Raw genomic sequence first — 21,362 nt, forward strand, 5'->3', positions numbered from 1 at the left:
AGAAGATTAAATTCAGAGGGCTTTTTTTTTTTTTTTTAAGATGGAAATTGTTAGGCCCCAGGTTCTAGGAAACTGCTGTAATTTCATATAGAAAATACTACACTATTTTCAAGTCTGCTAGAAGGTGAAAAAGGACAGTGGTCATAAAATGGTAAAGGGAAAAGGGGTGTTAAAAAAAAGAATTACAAACATCCTAGAGATCATGACAAAAAATTAAAGAATATTAACTTTTGAGAGGGAATCTATAAGCTTATATGTAGAGAGTTTGAAAAATGCTGTAATCATCTCTAATGAAAGTTTTCACACTTGAAAGAGAGTTCAAGAGCTACTGCTGTGCAATTAGAAATATCCTTTTAAAGGTATTATCCACAACTACCTTGAAGATAATGATAAAGCATTATTCAGTGCTAAAAGTACCCTGAGACTAATCAGAGAAGTGTTAAAGAAGCTATTTATGTCAAAGGCCAAAAGGAAACAACATTTAACTTGCTCTAAGCCAAATTATTCAGAAAGTGAATTGAGATGTCTTACCCTAACTGCATTCCTCTTCCTGTCAAAAAAGGCTACTACTAAATAATTCTCATGATAGAAATCTGAGTAATTTCAGGTAGAAGAATCTCAATGTCATCACTACTAAGTAGAGAAGATCAATTGTGTTTGCACTATTTAGAGACAACAATAACTGTTTCCTGTTCCATTTAGCATAAACATAAAAGAAAGCACAAAGGGTGTTTCCTACTATACTTCACTGTTTCCCATGAAAGTGACTTTTGGCAAAAGCCCATCTCCTTACACTTCATTATGGACCTTAGATTTTCAGTATCACCCATTCAGCTAAAATGCCTTCCTGCTTTCTTTTGCATTGGCTGCCTGACTTATGGTCAGGAAAACATTTATATTCTTGTAATTTTTAAGAGCAGAAGATACCCTACAGATGTATATGCTCTGCCACTGTTCCAAATGAGGCTATAGTGCAGTAAATACATTTTGTATTCCAGAACCTTATGTTTTTATAGAAAACTCCTGCAGTTTAATCTTAAAGGAATAAAGACAGATTCTTCTTTTTTTGTGAAGCTGGACTAAGTAGAGCTAACCTCAACTTTCGTCTTCTAAGAACTTCCAAGTGTATAAAAATCTGTGAAGAAGCAGTTCAAATTTCGCATGCCTCTACTTTCAAACTCATTCATTTCTCTCTTCTCATTCACTTCAGAGCCAGCAAATTTCAGAGCAACTAATCATAGAAGGAATTGGAGCCTTGAATGTGGCTCACAGACAGCCTCTGCTGCAGCGCTTGTAAGGGAAAGGTCAAAACTTTTATTCAAAACCTCCACGTTATACTGTTACAGCATCCTAATCAACATAGCTAGTACATCTCTCATATAAGTAAAAATAGCACAAGGCTTTGTGGCATTTTTTTCTCTTGCAGCCATGTGATTCACCTCCTTTTCTTTATCTTATCCCAATTTTCTAGTGACCTACCCATTAAATCTTTTACCATTTCACTTTTCAACCTTGTAATAAAACAATGACCAAATTCTCATCTTTCTTCTTCTTTCTCCTGACAAATTCAGTGAGAGGTCCAGCTCCTGGGTCACCTGCTCCAGACTCGCCTGGATTCCTTACTATACTCTCCCATGCCCCAAAGCTGAGGCTCCTTCTTTCAGCAGACATAATCTCAGGCCATACCTGAACAGTCAATGTATTCCAACAAACCCTGTAACAGCAGCAAATCACCAAGAGGAAGCTTCAAGGAGTATATTCAATTGCCAATATCTACCTTCATCTTTCTTTCCTTCCAACCCTTTGGACTAAAACTTCAGTGAGAAAAACTCATGGCTACTTCACTCTTGTAACAACTCTTTACCTTATCTAAACGCACACACATTGAACTATTTTTCCTTTCCTACACATTTTCAACAGCATTTTCCATGTTTTCCATTTCCATTGAATAAAATTTTTTTTTAAGAATATTAACATTAGAATTTAATGGCAAATCAGGATAGCTGCTAAAAGACAAATGTAGGCTACAAGAGCAAAGGTATAAATTAACAGCTATCACCTGCTCTTCAAAAGCCAGAACAAAATTAACTCAGTATTGCTGAACATCTCAGTTCAGTGGAGTTAAAAGTATTAAGTCCCCTAAATATGCTCATCCAGTCAAGCAGAAAGGTAAGTTCTAGTCTTGCTGTTAACTTGGATGGCTGCTCATAAACAAAGAGATCAAGGGAGATAATATGCCTGTAATCATCTCCCTTACAAACAAAGAGTTATCCAAACTAGTTATGGAGTTAAAAATAGCAGTGAAGAAAAACAAACTTGAATTTTGCTAGAGGGTCAGCAAGCTTGGCTCCTTTATACAGTATCATTCTGAAGTGATGCACTGAAAATACACACATTAAAAAAGGAGCCAAAACCCATTGGTCTGAGATGCACATTCGTACTCCATTCCTGATGGAACTGTTCAGCCTTGTTTAAAGAACTTACATTTTTTAAACTGCAAAGGAAAATATAAAATAAGATTTACTAGTCTTGTGGAAGAGATGCTGAAGATAAGACACTGGTATTCCCATTGCTGCTCCGGGAACTGCTTATATATGTGAATTGTGTTGATCAACAGATAAGATACAGAAAACTATGGAATATTAAAAGCACTCCAAGATAAGAGATCAGAATTCAGGTTTCCTCAGGCAAAGAAAAGAACTGAACTTTGGCTTTCTACACCTCTGCTTCAAACCATCGCTTCCTACTACTTTGCAAACCATGCCCCTTGTTGCTCATACTTTCCCACAGGTGTTCAAAATGAAATATTTAAGTTGGTTCTGACTGAAACAGCATGCTTTCCAGCTAACTGATGTTCCAGTGAAACCAATGCATTTTTGAGAAAATGTAAATCCACTCTACAGAGAAGTAACACAGCTCTCTACTTCTGCATGTCAGCATGATCCCTTCCATGTATCGGACAACTATTTAAGCAGAGGAAGAATGGCAGATGTAATAGATGGCTGATAGTGAGCTACTGAGTAACAGAGCTACTGAGTAACAGAGCTAGATTCTTCTATAACTCAAAGACAAAAATAATGATGTTATCTGAAAGGTGCTAGATCTGAAATACTAGAATGATCTTGCATAATCTTAAGAAATGTCTGACTTCAAAGAAATAAGAAGCATGTGATAGCAGACTGGACTTCAGGCTTGAGCTTCAGGTCATTCAGATGGTTCATCACTCACTGACCATATACTAATTAATTACCTAGCTTTTGTGACCAATATTTTTTTTTTACAGCTACTCTTAGATGGTTAGATGCCATTTCTTGTAAAGCTGTTCTGAATTAACTATAAATTTTGTTGAAAACTTAATAATAATTACAAAGGTAAATCTTCATCAGCAACGGAATCTCGGGGAAGAGAGGCCTAAACAGAATTAGTAGTGCTCAAGTTACCAATCTCAAAGGACACAACAAAAGCTAGTTAATGTTTTTAAAGTGCTATGAAGTTGGAAAATGCTATACTTAGTAGATAGAGAAGTATTTTGTGAGCTTTTGTGTAGGCTAGCAACTGAGAGTTCTAATTACAATTTGTGTTGTTCAGCACACAAATGGAATTGGTGATCAAATTCCTTCTTCCATCTCATTGGCATGATTTCCAGCAACTCCCTCACACTGTTTAATTTTAAAAGCTGTTTTTTCTGTCAAAATGGATTTGAACTGTGGCTTAATATTTGCTTCGATACCAGAACAAGGAGATACCTTAACACCTCCAGAGGTGTCCCAAGACAGAAAAGCTGACTGAAGACTGAAACGTGTCACTTGAGTTGAAGGGGAGATGGACCTCTTTCAAATACTGTTTAATTTAACAACCTAGATTTTCTTGAAGGAAAATTCCAAATTCTTTTTTTTTTCTCTTTTGCTAGCTTTTTTACCTGCTTAATTAATCTTGTTGGCATGAAAAGCTTGTCTTGTTTTTCCAGTTGTATCCACTGTTTTCATAAGTCATTTTTCCTGCAAACACTGCTTTCTGCACATCCTTCAGCCAACCTGGTTACACAACTATATTGCCATTTTTTTTTCACATGGAGGCTAAACCTAATGACTACAACCATCACCTCATCAGGAACTTCAACAGGAACAGGCAAGAGACACAAATGTAAATGAAAACTATATCTGATCTAGTGGGTGGCAACCCTGCCCATCACTGGGGGTTTGGAACTAGATGATCTTCAAGGTTCCTTCCAATCCAAGCTACTCTGTGATTCCTTTCTATGAAAATTACCACCATGTGTCTCATAAGGATCTTATGCAATTTAAATTCTATTAGTAATTTCAAGTTTGTCTTCTTTAATTAGTTTCTAATCCATGACTGAAACAGCAATGAAAGAAATTCATCTTTCTGAAAAGGTACTGAATATGAATCCTGTTTCAAGGTATTAACCATTCATTTTCAAACGAATATCAAAACAATATTATTACTCACAATTACTAGTGAGTAGCTATTATACAATTTGCTTGAACACCCAAAAATGACCTAAGATTCAAGGAAAATCTGATACAGAAATCCCAGATTACGTTGTTTCCTTATGCAAGCTACAGCTGCAATCTAAACAGTGGGGGAAAACTTATAAATAAAGAGGGATATGGCAAACAGGAGTCAGGAAGAGGGGCTTCCATCTTAAACTCATTTTTTTGTTATTTTGTGGAAAACAGACTGATCAATCACCAAATCACATATCTTCAAAATGCTTGCATTCTCCTTCAAACACAAAATTCACAGACTGTCTGTCTTGTTTGAAATGGAACATTTCTCTCTGTGCTTCAGGTGATGCTGCTGAAACAGGAAACCCTGCACAACACTGAAAAAAGATAAAGCATAGAAAGATCAAAAGGAGAACTGTGCAGCAGCAGAATCTACATCATGAAGATCAGGGCCAGACTGGCAAAAAAAAAAAGAGACCAAATCTTTTGAGTTTGCAGATGGAAGTCTGCTTTGCTCTAGGCATCTTTGCTGGCAGTGTCCTTCTGCTGCAAAGAAACAGACTTTCCAAAGTACATCCAGATGTGTGCAAATACTCATAATGTGTTTCTCATTCCCCCTGGAACACAATCTTGATTTATTCCTGATTTTGATTTGCTTGTTTTCCCTGATAACCTGCAAGTCTGTTATGGCTTTTACAAGTGTAATTTTTTTGATACCTCACTAACTTCAAGACTTCTGTCTTGAGCAATATCCTTTATTATTCCTTGATGACCAGTAGTGCTATTCCTCTATCCAAAGATGCAGGAGAAGTGGAAACTGGCACAGCAATACTGTGACATCTGAAGCTGCTGTCTTCAACAGCCATCCTCAGCATATATAGATGGACTGGTTGGAGGACAGAAGGAAGGACCATAGAAACTGCCTGGGGAGCAAGAACTGAACTACACAAAGACAAATATATAATAATAACTATAAACTATAAATAATATAAAATATATATAATATTATACATATATATATATATATAATAAAATAAACTATATATATTTCTATTTTCCAGGTTAATTTTTCTGTTGGTTTAGTTGCTATCACATTACCAGAATCCTTGCCTTTTCTGACACAGTACCAATATTTTCCCCAGAAGTCCCTATTTAATCCAACAGAATTATCAAAACAGGTACCTGAGGTTTGAACAAAGGACTAAAAAAGTCTTAAGAGATGAACTATCCCACGTGTATCTTACATCAGTGTTGTCTGCCGTTTTATTTGTCTGCCGTTATCTTCACATAAGTCACACCAGAGTCTATCTTAGCTATCAGCACTGTCCCAAGATTTGCTAAAAACAAGAAGCAGTTGCTTGCTAAACAAACTCAAATTTGCCTGGAAAATCTAAAAAAGCTGTTAAGTGCATTCGTAACATCCTGGATCCTCACTCCCCAAAACTCAATGGCCTGCCAATACACATCACTGCCTTCTTACAGTAATATCACTCAGGTGGTTTGGAATTCTAGCAACACATGAAGACTTGTGCATCTTCTTGTAATTTAATTTGCTCTCTTTCCTTTTTTTAACGAGTTTAACCTTTGTAATGAAATCTACCTAATGAGCCAGATACCATGACTCTCCACACTTCCATTTTTGTGGTCCTTTCTTAAATTTAGAAGGGAGAAAAGAAAAACTAAATACTCGAAGGCAGCTGATGTTAGTCAAGTGATTCCCTTCACTTCACCTCCCCCTCTTCCCCAAGTCCTCAGGCTCCAATGAGATTAAATCACCAAGTTAATACAAATCTTGTCTGTCAGCTCCAACTGATATGCGATGTGTTTAGCATAAAAGAGAAGCACAGTTAGATGTTCAATTGATCTTAAATTCAAAGTAAAAGTCCTGCTAAATGCAGAGGGAGAAAACAGATACTACAGATGACGCAGTGAGATTGAGAATGAGTGGAAAAGCATTTATAACACTAAAGGAGAATTTCTCCCCTCCAAAGTTACCAGTTAGAGTACTCAAAGCAACTTATTTCTACTTATAACACAGTGGTATTTTTTAAAGAACTATTATCAGTTCAGAAAGAAAGAATAACTTTGACAAGCTGTTCAACATTGACACTTGCACTGACATTGCAAAAAATACAAACATTCGGAAGATCAGAAGTACTGAAGATCCTGCTCCAAAAGGCAAGGGTCCTCTGCATGCACTGAAGATAAAGGTGACTGAAAGCACCATAACTGCACAATCTGCTGGGTCTCCAGCCTCTACACTTTGGTTATGGACAGACAGATTTTACTAAGAGATTATTCATAAAAGGGCTTCCAACAGAAGCAGTGGTGGGACTGCAGGAGATCATTAGCTTACATACCAGAGACTTTTTTTTTTTTTTTTTTACTAAGTTTGAGAGTACTAAGTAGACAACAGACTGCTGAGAACTGCATTCACTTTGCTGTGTATGGAACAAGCCTCGCTTTATTTTCATGCTTAATGCCAACTCTGCATTTAAATGCCTTTGCTGTCCTGATGTGTGATACATGAGACGCTAAAAATAGCCCGTCTGTTCCAGAATTTCCACTGTCTCTACCTTTGAAAAGTTCCATTTACAATGAAAAAAATATGATACATTTAACTTATATAGATAAACTCTAAAATACTGAGACTGAGACTGCAAACACAGTAAATCTCTAGTATGTATTTCCTACAAATGTAAACCTTCTTTATGCACCTCATATTTAAGAAAAAAGAAGTCCTATTTCAACCTATACTGGAGGAAAAAATGCTTAGAAGCACACATCTTTTACTACTACTTTTTCTTTCATGTATCTAACTGATAAGGTCTGGAAACTCTCCAAAATTTAAGAAGTCTTATCTGTGTGCTCTCCAGTTCTTTTTTTGTGCTGTAGTTACCTTTCTAATCCAACTCAGATGTTGTTTATATTTTGGAGGGCGTCATGCAGCCAGCAAGACAAAACAAAACAGTGGGATTCTGCTCCAGCAAGATAGAGGTGTCCTCTTAGCACAAAGGTAAAAGCACACAACACTGCATTTGCGAAGCACAGCTGATAATTTCATGGCAGGGAATAAACAGACTATTTCAGTCTTGGAGATTTTAATGTATGTAAAGCACAAAGAATAGAGGAAGTGGTAAGAGCCAGCTCTAGTGCAGGCACAGGCAGATTTCACAAAGATATTCATTAACTCCAACTTAACTGGCCAGCTCCCACAGAGATTTCTTAAATGCACATCAATCAATGATTGCAACAGCACTGGGTACTTTAGTCTGCATCAGTGAAGGTTGGCTGAGTTTCTCCAGTGGTCTTGCCATACCGCCAACCAGCAACATAGTATCAAGCAACATCGCCTCTAAAAAGCCTGAAGATTAATTACTCTGTCACTCTAACTACTAATTAATCTGTTTGTGCTGCTGTCCCTCTACTCTGCCATGCTAGACATTTATACGATGATATCATCTACACTGTCAACCCTATTTGTCATTGAACAACTGGCTGCTGAGCACCTTCCAAAAATCAAGTGCAGCAAAGCATGAGGGCTACACACACGTGTGGGCAGCAAGGCAGGAATTGTACATTGGTTGTATGCTCATTTCTATTTCCTGATTGTGCATCAGCATATACACAGGTTCGTAAAGCCAGGTTTTATAGCCTACCAAAGGCTATTTCTCAGTTACAGATACTGTACCTTAACACCATGTAGACAGAGAAAGATTCTGAACATTTCCCTTTCTGTGCAAGGCAATGAACTAAATTAATGCAGAGGAGAAAAAAAAAAAAAAAGAGGTAAACTGTGTGTCTTGCCACTTCACAACGACATTCATTTCGAATTTATGTAATTTACAAGTCAAAAGATAAGTGCAACGCCCCAGTGCCACAGCCATAGCTGTCAGAATCCATCAGGAAGCCTCGGGCTGCTCTTTGACTTCGGGATCACCAGCGACAGTGCAGGCCTTGGCAGCAGCAGTTAGCTGGCCGCTGTCAGTGATGGATGAGACAACAGAATGCAGTTTGCTCTTTCACAGCTACATCAATACGTCCTGCCCTGCTGACGGGCAGGGCAAACCTGGTTTTGACAGCGACCCAAGCAGATATGATCCCGAAGATACAAAGGAAGCAGAGATGAGCAGTAACAAGGTGTCATCCTCATGGAGTCACTTTTCTGGCCATAACTGCATTTTAGCAGATGTCCAGCTCAATATTACCAGAGATACATCCATTACGGCCCTGAAAATTTGCTCTATCTACTCTGACCGCAGCCAAAAAAACACATGGTGCACAGGAATAGGCCAAATGCTAGGAAATGTGGGCAACTCCCATGCTGTTCACAAACATTTACGTCCAAACCCAAGCACATTCTCCATTACAAAAACAGAGGCAAAATTCCAGAGTGCAAAAAGCACCTATTGTGGTTAGGGGCAACTAACAATCCCTGACTGCACTGCCATTTGGAAAAATAATCTGTGTTTAGCTCCATCTGCAGCTACTGTTATATGGAATGATATGCTGCTCTCCCAAACAATTTCACCAAGTGATTTTTCTTTTTTAATTCAACACGAGAGCAGGATATCCAGACAGAAATGGCCATGGTCTGATAGGAAGGTTGGAGAGCTGATTAGAAAATACAATACACAATGAAGATATCAACACTTACTCTCAAACAGCTAAAATTGTTTTCAAAGTACACAGAAGCAGCAATAAGCAGTTCATATTTCATATTTCTGTCCTTTCAGAGAACAAGCTACAAAGGGCACTCTGGGTGAGCCAGTACTGAATGCCTGTCCCTGGTAAGATGCTTCCAGCTCAGGCACTTCTTTGTTACTGCTCTGCTCCTTCAGATGCAGCCTCGCTGGGCACTTTTGCACCACGTTCAGCCCCTAGGTGATCCACTTCTCTTCATTCCCGGAGAATTCAGCAAACCTAACTGTGGTCTCCAGCGTTTATCACTTACCCTGCTTTAAAATCTAAAGGTGTGTACCAATACCTACATAATTTTTTTACACAGAGCATCTGCAGCATTGAGAGCTGTGAACAGAGACTCCTGTTCCCTGGTTCCTCACCTCAGTGCAAGGCTTAGTCTTACTCTATGGCACACCTTCTCACAATTCAGAAGCCTTCACTCTGGCAGAACCCTGGCAATCAGCACTAGTACTGCATGTGCATCAGCTTTTCTTTGCACTAGCACTTGGATAAAGAGAAGGAGAAGACCACTAGTGGGGGAAAAAGGCTCTGGCATGTCCTCTGCAGAGAAGAGGCTACTGCAGAGAAGAGGCTACAGAGCTAGGCATGGTCCCTCCTCATCCCTGTGAGGAAGGCAGTGAATAGCAGACCAATAATATCAGTGCACCATCATTTTCTAACTGCAAAATATATTTGCTACTGGGATAAGCTGTGTGAACCTGGTATTTCTCCCAACTTTATTCACAACTCCAAACCCCTACAAATACACTATCTTTCCTCAAGCTGCACAGAAAGAAAACATACCACAATAAATGAGCCATCGGTTCTGTCTTTCACATTACTACTTTAGAGGACACTTCAGCAGCTCTTCTGTTTAAACCAGTCCCTCACTCTAAAGCAGATTATAAGTAGGCATAATATTCTATCACAGTGAAAATACATGCCAGCCAACACGTCCATCCCCTACTCCCACTGTACCTATTGAGTCACACCTGACTACCTATTGGCGACAGCAAGCTTCAGCTGCAGTCAGTGCTGTTTGGATGCTGTTGTTGAAGTGAGCTAATATCTATGATATCATCTGTTACCAGCACAATGGCTATCTGATGTCCGGATTATGCTGGTGATAGATGTAGAAAAAACTGAGCACTAATTTAAGTCTGAGAGAAGATATTGCAACTGAAAATTAAAAGCTCAAAAGTCATCACTGGTCTACTACAGTGAGCAAGCTGAATATGGGAGCCACTAAAGAGAAGTCTCCAGAATGTCTTTTCCAAGAGCCATTTTCTCTGACTATACTTTCTCTTGAACAGAATGTGCTAGTGTCTTGGTCTGTCTTGGGTTAGCTTGCATCTATTTAAACCAGCATGAAGCTCTACACCTTTGATGTGAGTTAATTAAGCTCAGATGGCTTTCCCCAGACTGGCTTCAGCAGTTTTGGAAGAGAAGGCGGCCAAATTAGGCCCATCTGTCCAAATGGAAGGGAATCCTTTCCTGCCACAAAGAATGCCTCATTACTCACATGCCTCATTACAGGACAGGAGCTTCCTTCCAAGAGCCCAAGTGTCAGGAGAGGGAGCTTCATGGCTGGCAACAGATACCTAACATACCAGGTATGTGAAGGCTTGCACACGAACCACAATTCTTTGCTGCCAACTGCTACACACAGAAGGGTCCATCTACAAAGGGATTTCCTGCAATCATCTTTTGTTTAACAGTTGGATCTTCTTGGTAAGAATAGATTTGTAAAAGACACTTGATTTCCTTCCTCCTATTTAAAAAAAAAGAATAATCTATCCAACTGGAGTGGGGCTGAGCTGACTCTCTGCACTGACCCTGCAGCCAGTTTGTATAACTGTAGTCAGTATGAGTTCTGGTAGCCCCTCAGCTGTCAAACTAGAATCCCAAGAAGACAGAAAGTATCCTCAAAGTAAACCACATCATCAGATACAGCTGCTAGAGAATGGGAGGAAAATGTTCCCTGGATCAGGGAATCTATCAGGATCTGGGGAAATAAAGGCAGAAAATACAATTATTCATCTTCGGTTCCCATATTCCTCTTGAAGGATTTGATCCCACAGAAGAACTGCAGAAGTTTGATCAGATGCAATGCTGGCTCTGCTGCAGCACCATGCATCACTAGAGATACTAATCATACCATATTTTCCCAAACAAACAAGATGGGATATGAGATTTACAACTTGAGATGTTCAAGTAAGAAGTACTGCACTAAATGACAGCATACAAAGCTATTCCTTATAAAAATCATTTCATAACAGAAACACTGCATTGTTTCAAAGCAAAACTACTAGGAACAACTACATAATCAGGTTCACAATTTATAGGCTCTGCAATAACTAGAAAATTCAGCTCTGAGTTTCTGCATGTGATATGTAAAAATTACCAACACAGAAAAACCAGGTATGGTATAGTGAATTCCTTCAGTAACATGCTTAGAATCAGGCAAGTTTTTCTAGAAAATATCTACAAAACTGTAAGTGAAATGTACCATACAGTTGGGAAGCCTAAACTTAACACAGAAGACCAAACAGACCTAAAATCTCTTTTCTCTCTGTTACAGAAGATTTTCATGAACATCACGAAAACTAATGAAAAGGTTTAAGATGAAAGAAGCACAATTATCAGTGACACATATGCACAGTACAGACATGCACATACATCCTAAGCAGTGATAATCATTTATAAATGTAACAGAACATTACGGAAATGGAAATTATCAAAAAGCGAGAACCATGTTTTTGTGACACGCTTCCTGGAAAGGTTCCTTCATAAAGCTAACAAAAATGAGTTATGGAGAAGTCCCAATAAAAGATTAGTTTCAGAGAAAGTGGGACTCCCCAGAGAATCTTTGCCACTGCATGGGTAAAAAACAGCAGGTTAGGCTTTAAGGGTAATGTAATGGAGACCACACTGTAACTGAAGGCCAGTTATAAACAGAACACGGCAGGGTCTAACCTGGGGCCTTATGCATTAAAAACCTGAAGAGGAAACAGATGGCACCATCATCAAGGCTGTAGATGATGCCATCCTTGAGCTACAGTCAATACACTTAAGGGCAGAGTGCCCTGACAGGAACCTCATGAAACTCAACACGGACAACTGCAGTGTCCTGCTCCTGAGGAGGAGTAGGTTCATACACCAACACTGACTGGGGACTGACTGTCTGGGACAGACTATTCCACTGAAATTGGACAGAGTCTTGCAGAACAGCACAAACAGCAGTGCAGCCAGAAGATGGAAGACATTCTTCACTTTTACTTGGCAGCTGTCAGGTCATGCTTGGAACACCACCTTCAGGTGTGACAGAAAGAAATCAAAGAATTGTCACAGTAACTGAATGATCTCAGAGCAGGGTCACTGTTCTCAGGGGTTTGAACCCTTGCCCTGCAATTAGATGCTAAGAGATCTGGGAGATTGAGCTTGGAAGAAAAAAAAAAAAAAGACAGCTTTGAGGAGACCAACCTATAGCCCACTGGTAGCTATGGAGAGGCTATCAGAAAGGTGGAGTCCAGTTCTTCGCAGAGGCATATGGAACAACAATGTGAGACAACAGGCATAAAAAGACATGGGAGGGTATTTAACAGAATATCGGAGGGAAAAAAGGTTCATTATGAAGACAGCGAAGAAGTGCAACAGAATGCCCAGAGAAGAAAAAAAAAAAAAAAAAAAGTATAAAAAAGCAGTTAATTTCCAAGTGTTAAATTGAGGTTGCTGAAGCATTTGTGTGTGCAAGCACAATCACATACAGTTCTTTCCCTGGATGGGAAAGTAACTTTCAAATCATCAAACTGAAATACTGGTGATTCTCTTAGGTCACAAATGGCAACCATTGTTAATAAAGTCCCAAGCTCTCTACATACCACATCAAGGTCTTGGGAAACCCTCCGTTTGCGCAGCTCTTCCATCCTCTCACACACATCCGTGAAGCAGGTGTTGTAGTAGTCTGCATACTGCTGTGCAAGGTCATCAATGTTTCCCAGCGACCCATCCTGCGGTGGAGACAAAGGGAAAAAATGAGAGATTAATCAACTTAAAAATCAGGTTTAAATGTGACAGCACAACCCCTGCACACAGCTCACAGGTCATCCTTTCAATGAGTTGTGGTGTCACAGCAGCCCCTCGGGAGCACATGGGTCCCTGCTAATTCCTGCACAGTCAGAACAGCAGGGACAGCAGCGCACAGCACTATCCCTGGGCACAATCTGCTTCGGTGCGCTCCCACCCACAGACAGCCATATTCCATCTGGTTCTCCAACCAGCTGCCTGCTCATTTCATTGCCAGTCATTACATATGTTCCACCAACCTTATTTACTGGGAGTAGTCCTGCTTTCCTTGTCAATCATTAACAGCAATTTCAAACACTAAAACTTCTTGCTTATAAGCAGTCAGCCAGACTGCAAACAGTTCCAGCCAAATGACTTGAACAGGAGAGTTTACACCACTCACAGAGACACTCTGCCAACTGGTCTTTTAAAATGCTCTGGAGGCAGAAACAGACTTCGCTCATTCCCAAACCTCTGCTCTGCAAGATAACCACCCCATTAACAAAACGGCAATAGCCAGGAACCTAATTGTAGTCACCTATTAATTCCATCTTTTTAAATGATGGATAAATAAAGGGAAGAAAAAAAAGGCTGGATTTTATAAGTGGCATTAGAAATCTTAGTAAACTTCAGGCATATATGCCAGAGGGGCAGGGTTGACTAACAATTTTTGGTAAAATAAGCATACAGTTAACTAAGCCCAAAACAAGGAATGGAGTACTTCCGTTCCTCTTGTTGTCTAACTTACGTAAGAGCATATGTTATTGTACACATTCCTCAAAAAGGCGTATGTTACTGTTTACATTCTTCAAAAGATAACAACCTATACTTTGTGTATATATTCTGATACTCTGCAGCTTTGTTTCACTGCTATTATCAGTAAACAGATGCAACACAAACATAAAACTGTCTTTAATATTAAGAAAAAGCTAAGCAATTAAGAAAACATTTAAAAATAATTATGCTAATGGCATACCTAAGATGCACTGCAGGGTTAACATGAGCTAGGAGGAAATCTCTTCAACAGAAACCACATCTTACACAAGACATTGCCATCTGAAAAGAAATAGTCCTGTTTTCTGTGTTACGACTGTGCAGAAGAGGCAGGTCTGCTCTAACAAAGTATCAGTTCCAGGTAATTGGAACAAAACACTCCTTCTTCAATTAATGCTGATGCCTACTAAACCTGACTTGCAAAACATACTTCCTACTTTTTTTAAAGCACATTTCCACTCACCCAGTAGGTATTGAACACTTCCCAGAACGGTTGCGCAGAAGCATCTGCGGTTTCTTCAAACTAGTGTGTACGGCACAGATGGAAAACAATTTGTGTATCACTTGCTGGAGCAGCAGAAGCAAAGTATCTACAATAAATACACACATACACACTTCTCTATATATACTTACTCATTTTTTACTGTGTTTCCTATCTCTCAACCTGCTAATGATCTCACATGGGAATCTCAACTGTTGCAAGATTGAGTTCCTTAGCACAAGAAGATCCCACTTCTGAGACCTTTGGACTTGACACAATTTCAAACAGATAGCTTTCCATGCCACTGGGAACAAAACACTGGCATCCTTGAGAGAGACTCCGCAGCCTATCTTGCCTTGGGAGCAATGGGCAGCAACCACACATCTTCTCCAGGTAATTCCTCCCAGGCTGTCACTGCCCAGCAGACTGGGTAAGAAAAGGACTCCCAAACCCACCCAAGCCAGTGAACACTCTGCCAGAGGCCTCGATAGCCTTGGCTGAGCACACAGGAACCGGTGCTATGCAGCAGGGTGTCTTCCACAAGGTCTGCATGCTCTGTAAGGATAAGCAGCTCCACTGTGCCATGGGGAATAACAAGCACCAAGCAGAAAAAGTAGCCCACAAACATAATCTTCAGTTGTTCACTGCTGCAGGCAATACAAAAACCTGCATGAGTTTCAAAGAGATGACATGAAACCTGATTTCATTCCATCCCAGCACACTGGGACTTTGTCAGTCTGTCTCCTTCCTGAACTATGGACACCTTTAAATTTCATGTAGTAAATTTACTGGGGAATACATGAGTGTAGTTAAAGATTATACAACACAGCAGTTGCTACTTTAAAAAGTTACTGTAATGACTCTGAAATTGAGTAATGTACTTCAAATCCGAATGTATCAGGTGAGCTTCTGTATAGCTAAATCAGCTCTATTGCAAGTGGAGTTAAGATTGGGTAAGACAGCAGACTGCAATGCACAAAGGATCAAGCAAATCTTTGCAAATATTCCCTTTTCACATATTTTGGGGTGGGGCTCGTGGAGCTTTCTGTAAAGGATCTAAAGGCTTGTGACTGTCTCTAGAGGAAAATGAGCTTGGTGACAGCTCTCCAATTAAACTCTGCAGACGAAGGGCTGTGCCACTGCAACTGAGCACGTGATGGTAAAGAGCAGCCAACAGAGAAGTGACAAAGGCCATCAGTGCCACAAAGCCTGGAGAAACTGATAGCACTTCAATCAAGGCACAGGATTCAAGTGAGGGGCTGAGCTCCAAACACAACTCATGGCAACACTCCAAAGAAGACAAGTCCCACGTGAAAGAAAACTTAACATACCGAACAGATGATAGGCCATGAACTGCTTGGAAAAGAGAAGACCCCAGAGAGACCTCACTGTGACCTTCCAATACGTGAAAGGAGCATATAAGCAGGAGAAGGGTTTATGAGGGCAAGGGGGAATGGATTTAAACTAAGACAGAGGAGGTTTAGGTTAGATATTAGGAGGAAGTTTCTCACTCAGAGGGTGGTGACGCACTGGAACAGGTTGCCCAAGGAGGTTGTGGATGCCCCATCCCTGGAGGCATTCATGGCCAGGCTGGATGTGGCTCTGGCAGCCTGGTCTGGTGACTGCTGATCCTGCACATAGCAGGGGGATTGAAACTAGATGATCGCTGTGGTCCTTTTCAACCCACACGATTCTATGATCCTATGAAAATATGATGCCACAAATGTAAACATTTGTATTTACATCTCAACTTTCCAGAAGGTTGTAGTGGAAGATATTGATTCATCTATTTTTTTCTCTGTAGCAAAGACCATTTCTGAGTTTACATGGAGGATTATCCCAAGAGCACTGCTCTTGTCCGAAAGAAAAACAGATCCACAAGTCAACTGAAGGCAAAGACAGCAAGTATTTCATATACTCAGCAGCATCTGTTCATGTCACACACATGGAAACAATGCCACAACTGTACAATCATTTATCTGATTTACATTACCTCAAATTTTCTCACAGTGTCTTAAATACATATGATTACCTCCACAACCCACATCTATTCTATTAAGTACTACTAAAAATATGCAAAGCTAAAAAAAAAATAAAGTTTCATTTTTCTTCCTTTTCCTCCTGCACTGATGACAGCTGAGAGGACCTACATGAGAACCTGGTGATGTCAGACTGGAGATACAAGTAATCAGAAGATGATTTCTGAACTCCTAGATTCTTGCTTGTCAATGCCTTGAATTGAATGCTTCTCCAAGCAGCTCCAAACTCCCTCACGGACATTGCCAGTGTGCTTTGTGTTCCAAGTCTGTTTCCGAGTGAACTGAGTACAAAATACCCACATGCAGAACTTTAAGAACTCATTAATCTCCCTTGCAAGGCAAAGGTGGCAAAGATAGTCATAAGAATTGTCTAAAACATTCTAAAAACTCCCTAATTTATAAAACAGAACAATAAAACCATTCATAACTAACAATACTTTAAAGATATGTTACCCTGATGCATAAAGAATGAAAGCTGATGTTAATTTTCAGTTTCCTTTGCAAGCCAAAACCTAGAGGATTTTTAAAATAATAGAAATAACAATTAAAACTCAGTTGTTTGCTTATTTCCTTTCTTCCTTATGCATAAACCGACAGTGTGGGCTTGGTTCCAATACAAAAACAGACTTGAATCAACACTTCAGTTTCACAGCTATGAAAATAGCATACAGCTATTTGATACCAAAACTAACAAGCCAGTGTAACTTAAAAGTAAGCCTTCAGTTATGTGCCACTAAGTCCCACTTTGACACAGGGGCAGTCCTATATTTGAATTAGCTTATGTGATCCTAATGGAGAATGGCACAGCTTTCAAATACATTCTTACTGATGTATCAGTAATACAGCACCCACTGTGTGCTCTTCAGTGCTTTAGGTCAGTAATATTTGAAAAAACAAGACTTCATGGCAGCTCTTTTTCTTTTACTACATATTTAACAGTTATTAAAAGCCCTGCCACAAAAACTGCTGTGCACCAGTTGTGTTTATTGCTACACAAACTGCAGCGTTCAAGATATGTAATCCTACTGATTTTCTCTGGAGCAAAATATTGTAAGCAACAGAAATATTCATCACAAATACCATTCCTGAAATATTTGTATTTGTAAGAAGCAACAACGTGTTTCTCCTGAAACTCTGCTACTTCTTGAGACATTTTCAGAAATAATCTGACACTTGGAAAAGTGAAACGACCCACTAGTTCTGAAGGGGCAAACCTAAAATTACTACTTAATAAAACGTTTTAATGAAAACTGAAGTTACCTCAGATTTCTAGTTTTGGTAGTCAAACAACGCTCATAAATTTCCATCTTATAATGTATGCATACAACATTTTTTGGCATCATAAAACAGAGGGTAGAAGATGAATTACCCTGGAATGCCCAGAGAATTAGTTCTGATATGCATGTGAATACCAGAGGAATCCATCGAGATTCATGTTAATGGAGTGACTACAAAGAGGAGCTGGAATGATCTGACACACTTATTATGAAGCTAAGATTTACCGGTCACTGCACATCAGTTAGCTTAATACACTGGCAGAATCCTTTGTGTTTGACATCTAAAAGTGTAAAAAGAAAAATGTTTTGTCAGCAAGCTTTGCTGGCAGTAAAATTAAATAAAAATACATTCATATTTGAATAATGACAACGGTATAACACAAACTGCCAGGACAGGAGGAATAACTGCCTTTGCTAGTAACAAATGCTTTGTGAACCTGGGTATGCACTTAAATCCTAGGCATAGCACAGCATATGTTCTCTCTGCTCAAATTTCCATGCAGAATAAGAGTTTTAGAAGAAGACAAACAAACCAACAAAAACCAACCAAACCAAAAACCATCGATGACAGTTTGTACTGTCACTACCTCAGATTCTGTCACTACCTCAGATTCTGACAGAATATTACAAAGCTGCACAGTCCAGCCCATCCCCCTGTTCTAGTAGCTACAGATGCCAGGTCTTGGTTATTAGACAAATGCACTCATTCTCCAAGCCAGGGGGTGGAATTCATGCATCTGTGAGAATCCCTAACTTGTAAAATAAATGTGAATGCTATGAGCCTGTCAGGTCAGACAGAGGGGTCTCCAGCTGCATACTGGCAATACAGACGACAGCACACAAAGCAGCCACACAAGTTACAACCACTGTACCCACTCCAGTTATGGCCACAGCACAGGAATAATCTTGGAAGGTTAGGAACAGCTCAGAAACCGGCAGGAAAAATTTGACTACTGATCTGTGTATATGGAAAGAACACAGCCAAAGTGAAGATGGTCTTTTGCAATGCTCTGCAATCATGTCCTGACAAAGGCATGCTTTTGATCTTCTCAGCCCAAGATGTGAAAAATCCATTTCCATACTTGAGACACAGGACTACTGTGTGGAGAATGGCTGTAAACATGAGCAGCTTATTTCTGGCACTTCAATCTTAACAGGGACACCTACCAAAAATGTGTGGAACATGATCACAAGTTTAAATACTACCTTTGGTTTGGATAGCTGTAAGGAGTACAGAAATGTAAGCCAGAATGTGGTCCAGAGCAAACAGGCTTGTTTGGGCTGGAGAGAAGGAAAATGGACCAAAAAAAGGTTGTGAAATGGGAACATCTGTGGAAAGGGAACATGTTGAAAGCAGTGCTTTTCTTATGCACAAACAAGACTTCACACATTCAAAAAGATCTTCAGAGGTAAGCAGAACTAGCCTATCTGGACAGCAAGGGAGGCTCAGGTTTCCATCAGACAACTCTGAACAATGCACCAGCCCATTTAACACTTTTTCCCAATGTGGGCTCAGAGAACCTTGTGTACACTGCCCTAACCAACCATGATGTGGCTATTGCAACTACAAAACTAAGTTTATTTTCCTCCTCAGATCACTGCCATTGTTTGCTTTTTTTCCTTTCGCTCCCCTGCCCCTGTGGAACTGCCATCCCCATCGTGGACACAAAGCTAGAGATAAAACTGTGACAGCACCTTCTGCACTACAAATTGTATGAACACATGAATTTAGGCCTCTCATCTAAAAGAGACTGTATTTCACATTCTTCCACAGTTCTTTGTAAGGAGGCAGACTTGTATCAGGAACACATCTTTCCAAAATAGAGCAGTTACATTTCCACATGCCTCTCTGGGTAGCACTTGTATACATTACAGTAATGCAGACTCAAATGAAGAGGGCAGTCATCCACAGGAAAACCTGCAGAGCTTCACGATAATTAATTTCTGATTCTCTTACCTGTCCTTTGCTAGCAATGTATTTCTGCCAGGAATATGGTCAACTTTTTGCATTCTGGCTTAGCTTCAAAACAGCTGCTGCTAAAAATATATCCAATAAGCTGCTACAAAAATGTCTCTGTCTCTTCCTAGGGCTCAAAAAGGACAATTTTCCATTCAGGAGAAGAAACAATTCCGCCATGCATAAAATGGCAAGTTCAAAGTCAATCTTGACAGTCAATGGGGTCAGAAATGTGAGTGAGAGAGAAGAGGGAGGCCAGGGAGCCTCACACTCATCTTGATATTCAGGGGAAGGCATAAAATACTCAGTGTAGGAGTCATGACATTTTTATATTGAGAACAGCTATTTTAGATGAGTTGAAGGGTTGTCATGGTTCCCTTGACCTCTCTAGCTGGATGTTGAGAGAACAAAGAAAACACACAGATCACACTGATTCAATGGAAGGCTTTCTGTTAATTTTTATGGCATCCGAGCACTGAATCACTAAGTTATACGGCTTTACAGATGGTTATAAAAATAGATCTAATAACACTGTCACTCTCTCAGCAGCATATTTTAAACAATTTGAGATTCTTTACAATAAATAGAAGGCACAATGGTGCGGTCTGACAGAAAAGATTTTGTATAACTTACTTGAAATAATTGATATAGCCCACTAAATTCAGAGTACAGTCTCTCTACACCCAGAAACTTTATCACACAGCCGTGTAACCTTTTTCCATTATATACGATACCTTATCATATCATTAAAGCAAGAGAAACTCTTCCTCTTTTCAAAGCTGTTGCAAATCAAACACTTCCTTCACCAACCACATCACCATCTTTTTCCCCTCACTTTTCATTGTGAAGTCCTGAAATCTCCAGGTGTAACAAAGCATCTCTTAAAAGCATTACAAACGTGATCTACTTTTCCTCCCCATGGTAAATTAAAATCAGTGTTTCTCTCTCTGGCATGCAACCAAGGAAGTTCTCTATGCAAAAAAAAAAAAAACAATTTAAAACAAAAATCCATAAATAAATAAATAAATATATGCTAAAGGAAAAAGTTTTATCTATGCAAATGTACATTCCAACATACTTATAAAGTGGATATTTATCAGAAGCAGAACCAGCTCTTTCAGATGCTTGTTATCTGACAGACAAGATTATATGCAGATTTTTTGAATAAAAAGTTTATTCAAAGTATCCTTAAAGTCCAGCTTCCCTAATAACTGTATATTACCCTCCACCCTCCTCTCCTCAAGGTGATCTGCAATACGCTCATCAAAAACTAGATCAGAACTCTTAGTTTACAGTAATAACTGCTAGGCCATCCCTACTCACCCAACTGGCCATCAGTCAGGCACAGGTAATTGCTGCCAGCTTGTAAAGCAGCATAAATGAACAACTCCTCAAGCCATGCAAGAGCTGCACCTGACATCATCTATCACTAATTTGTGTCCCTGTTTATCACTGCCTCCTCCTTTCACACACTGCATTTGCCAAACCTTTTTCCCACACTGAATGGAAATGCATCCCTCTGTATACATCAACTGCCATGGCACCTGGGAACAGAAACAAATGATATACAGAAGAGTGACAAGAATTAAGAATGAACTAGATGTTATTAAAGCATCA

The 21,362-nt window shown here is 39.5% G+C and overlaps 1 protein-coding gene across 5 annotated transcripts in view; it reads right to left on the bottom strand.

The window, feature by feature from the left end:
- LOC128079897 (SAM and SH3 domain-containing protein 1-like) overlaps positions 1-21,362 on the bottom strand; it is a 518,613-nt gene that overhangs the window by 86,841 nt on the left and 410,410 nt on the right. For 4 of the 5 annotated variants that reach the window (XM_052681584.1, XM_052681574.1, XM_052681593.1 and 1 more), the window contains exon 2: positions 13,034-13,162. In XM_052681584.1, the coding sequence (XP_052537544.1) occupies positions 13,034-13,162 (129 nt within the window). Of the gene's footprint in view, positions 1-13,033; positions 13,163-13,252; positions 13,425-21,362 lie in introns of those variants that run through there. The other variant, XM_052681611.1, reaches the window with a different exon arrangement.

Source organism: Tympanuchus pallidicinctus, unplaced genomic scaffold, assembly GCF_026119805.1.
Source record: "Tympanuchus pallidicinctus isolate F22 unplaced genomic scaffold, pur_lepc_1.0 scaffold1, whole genome shotgun sequence".
In the NCBI taxonomy this organism is placed as follows: domain Eukaryota; kingdom Metazoa; phylum Chordata; class Aves; order Galliformes; family Phasianidae; genus Tympanuchus; species Tympanuchus pallidicinctus.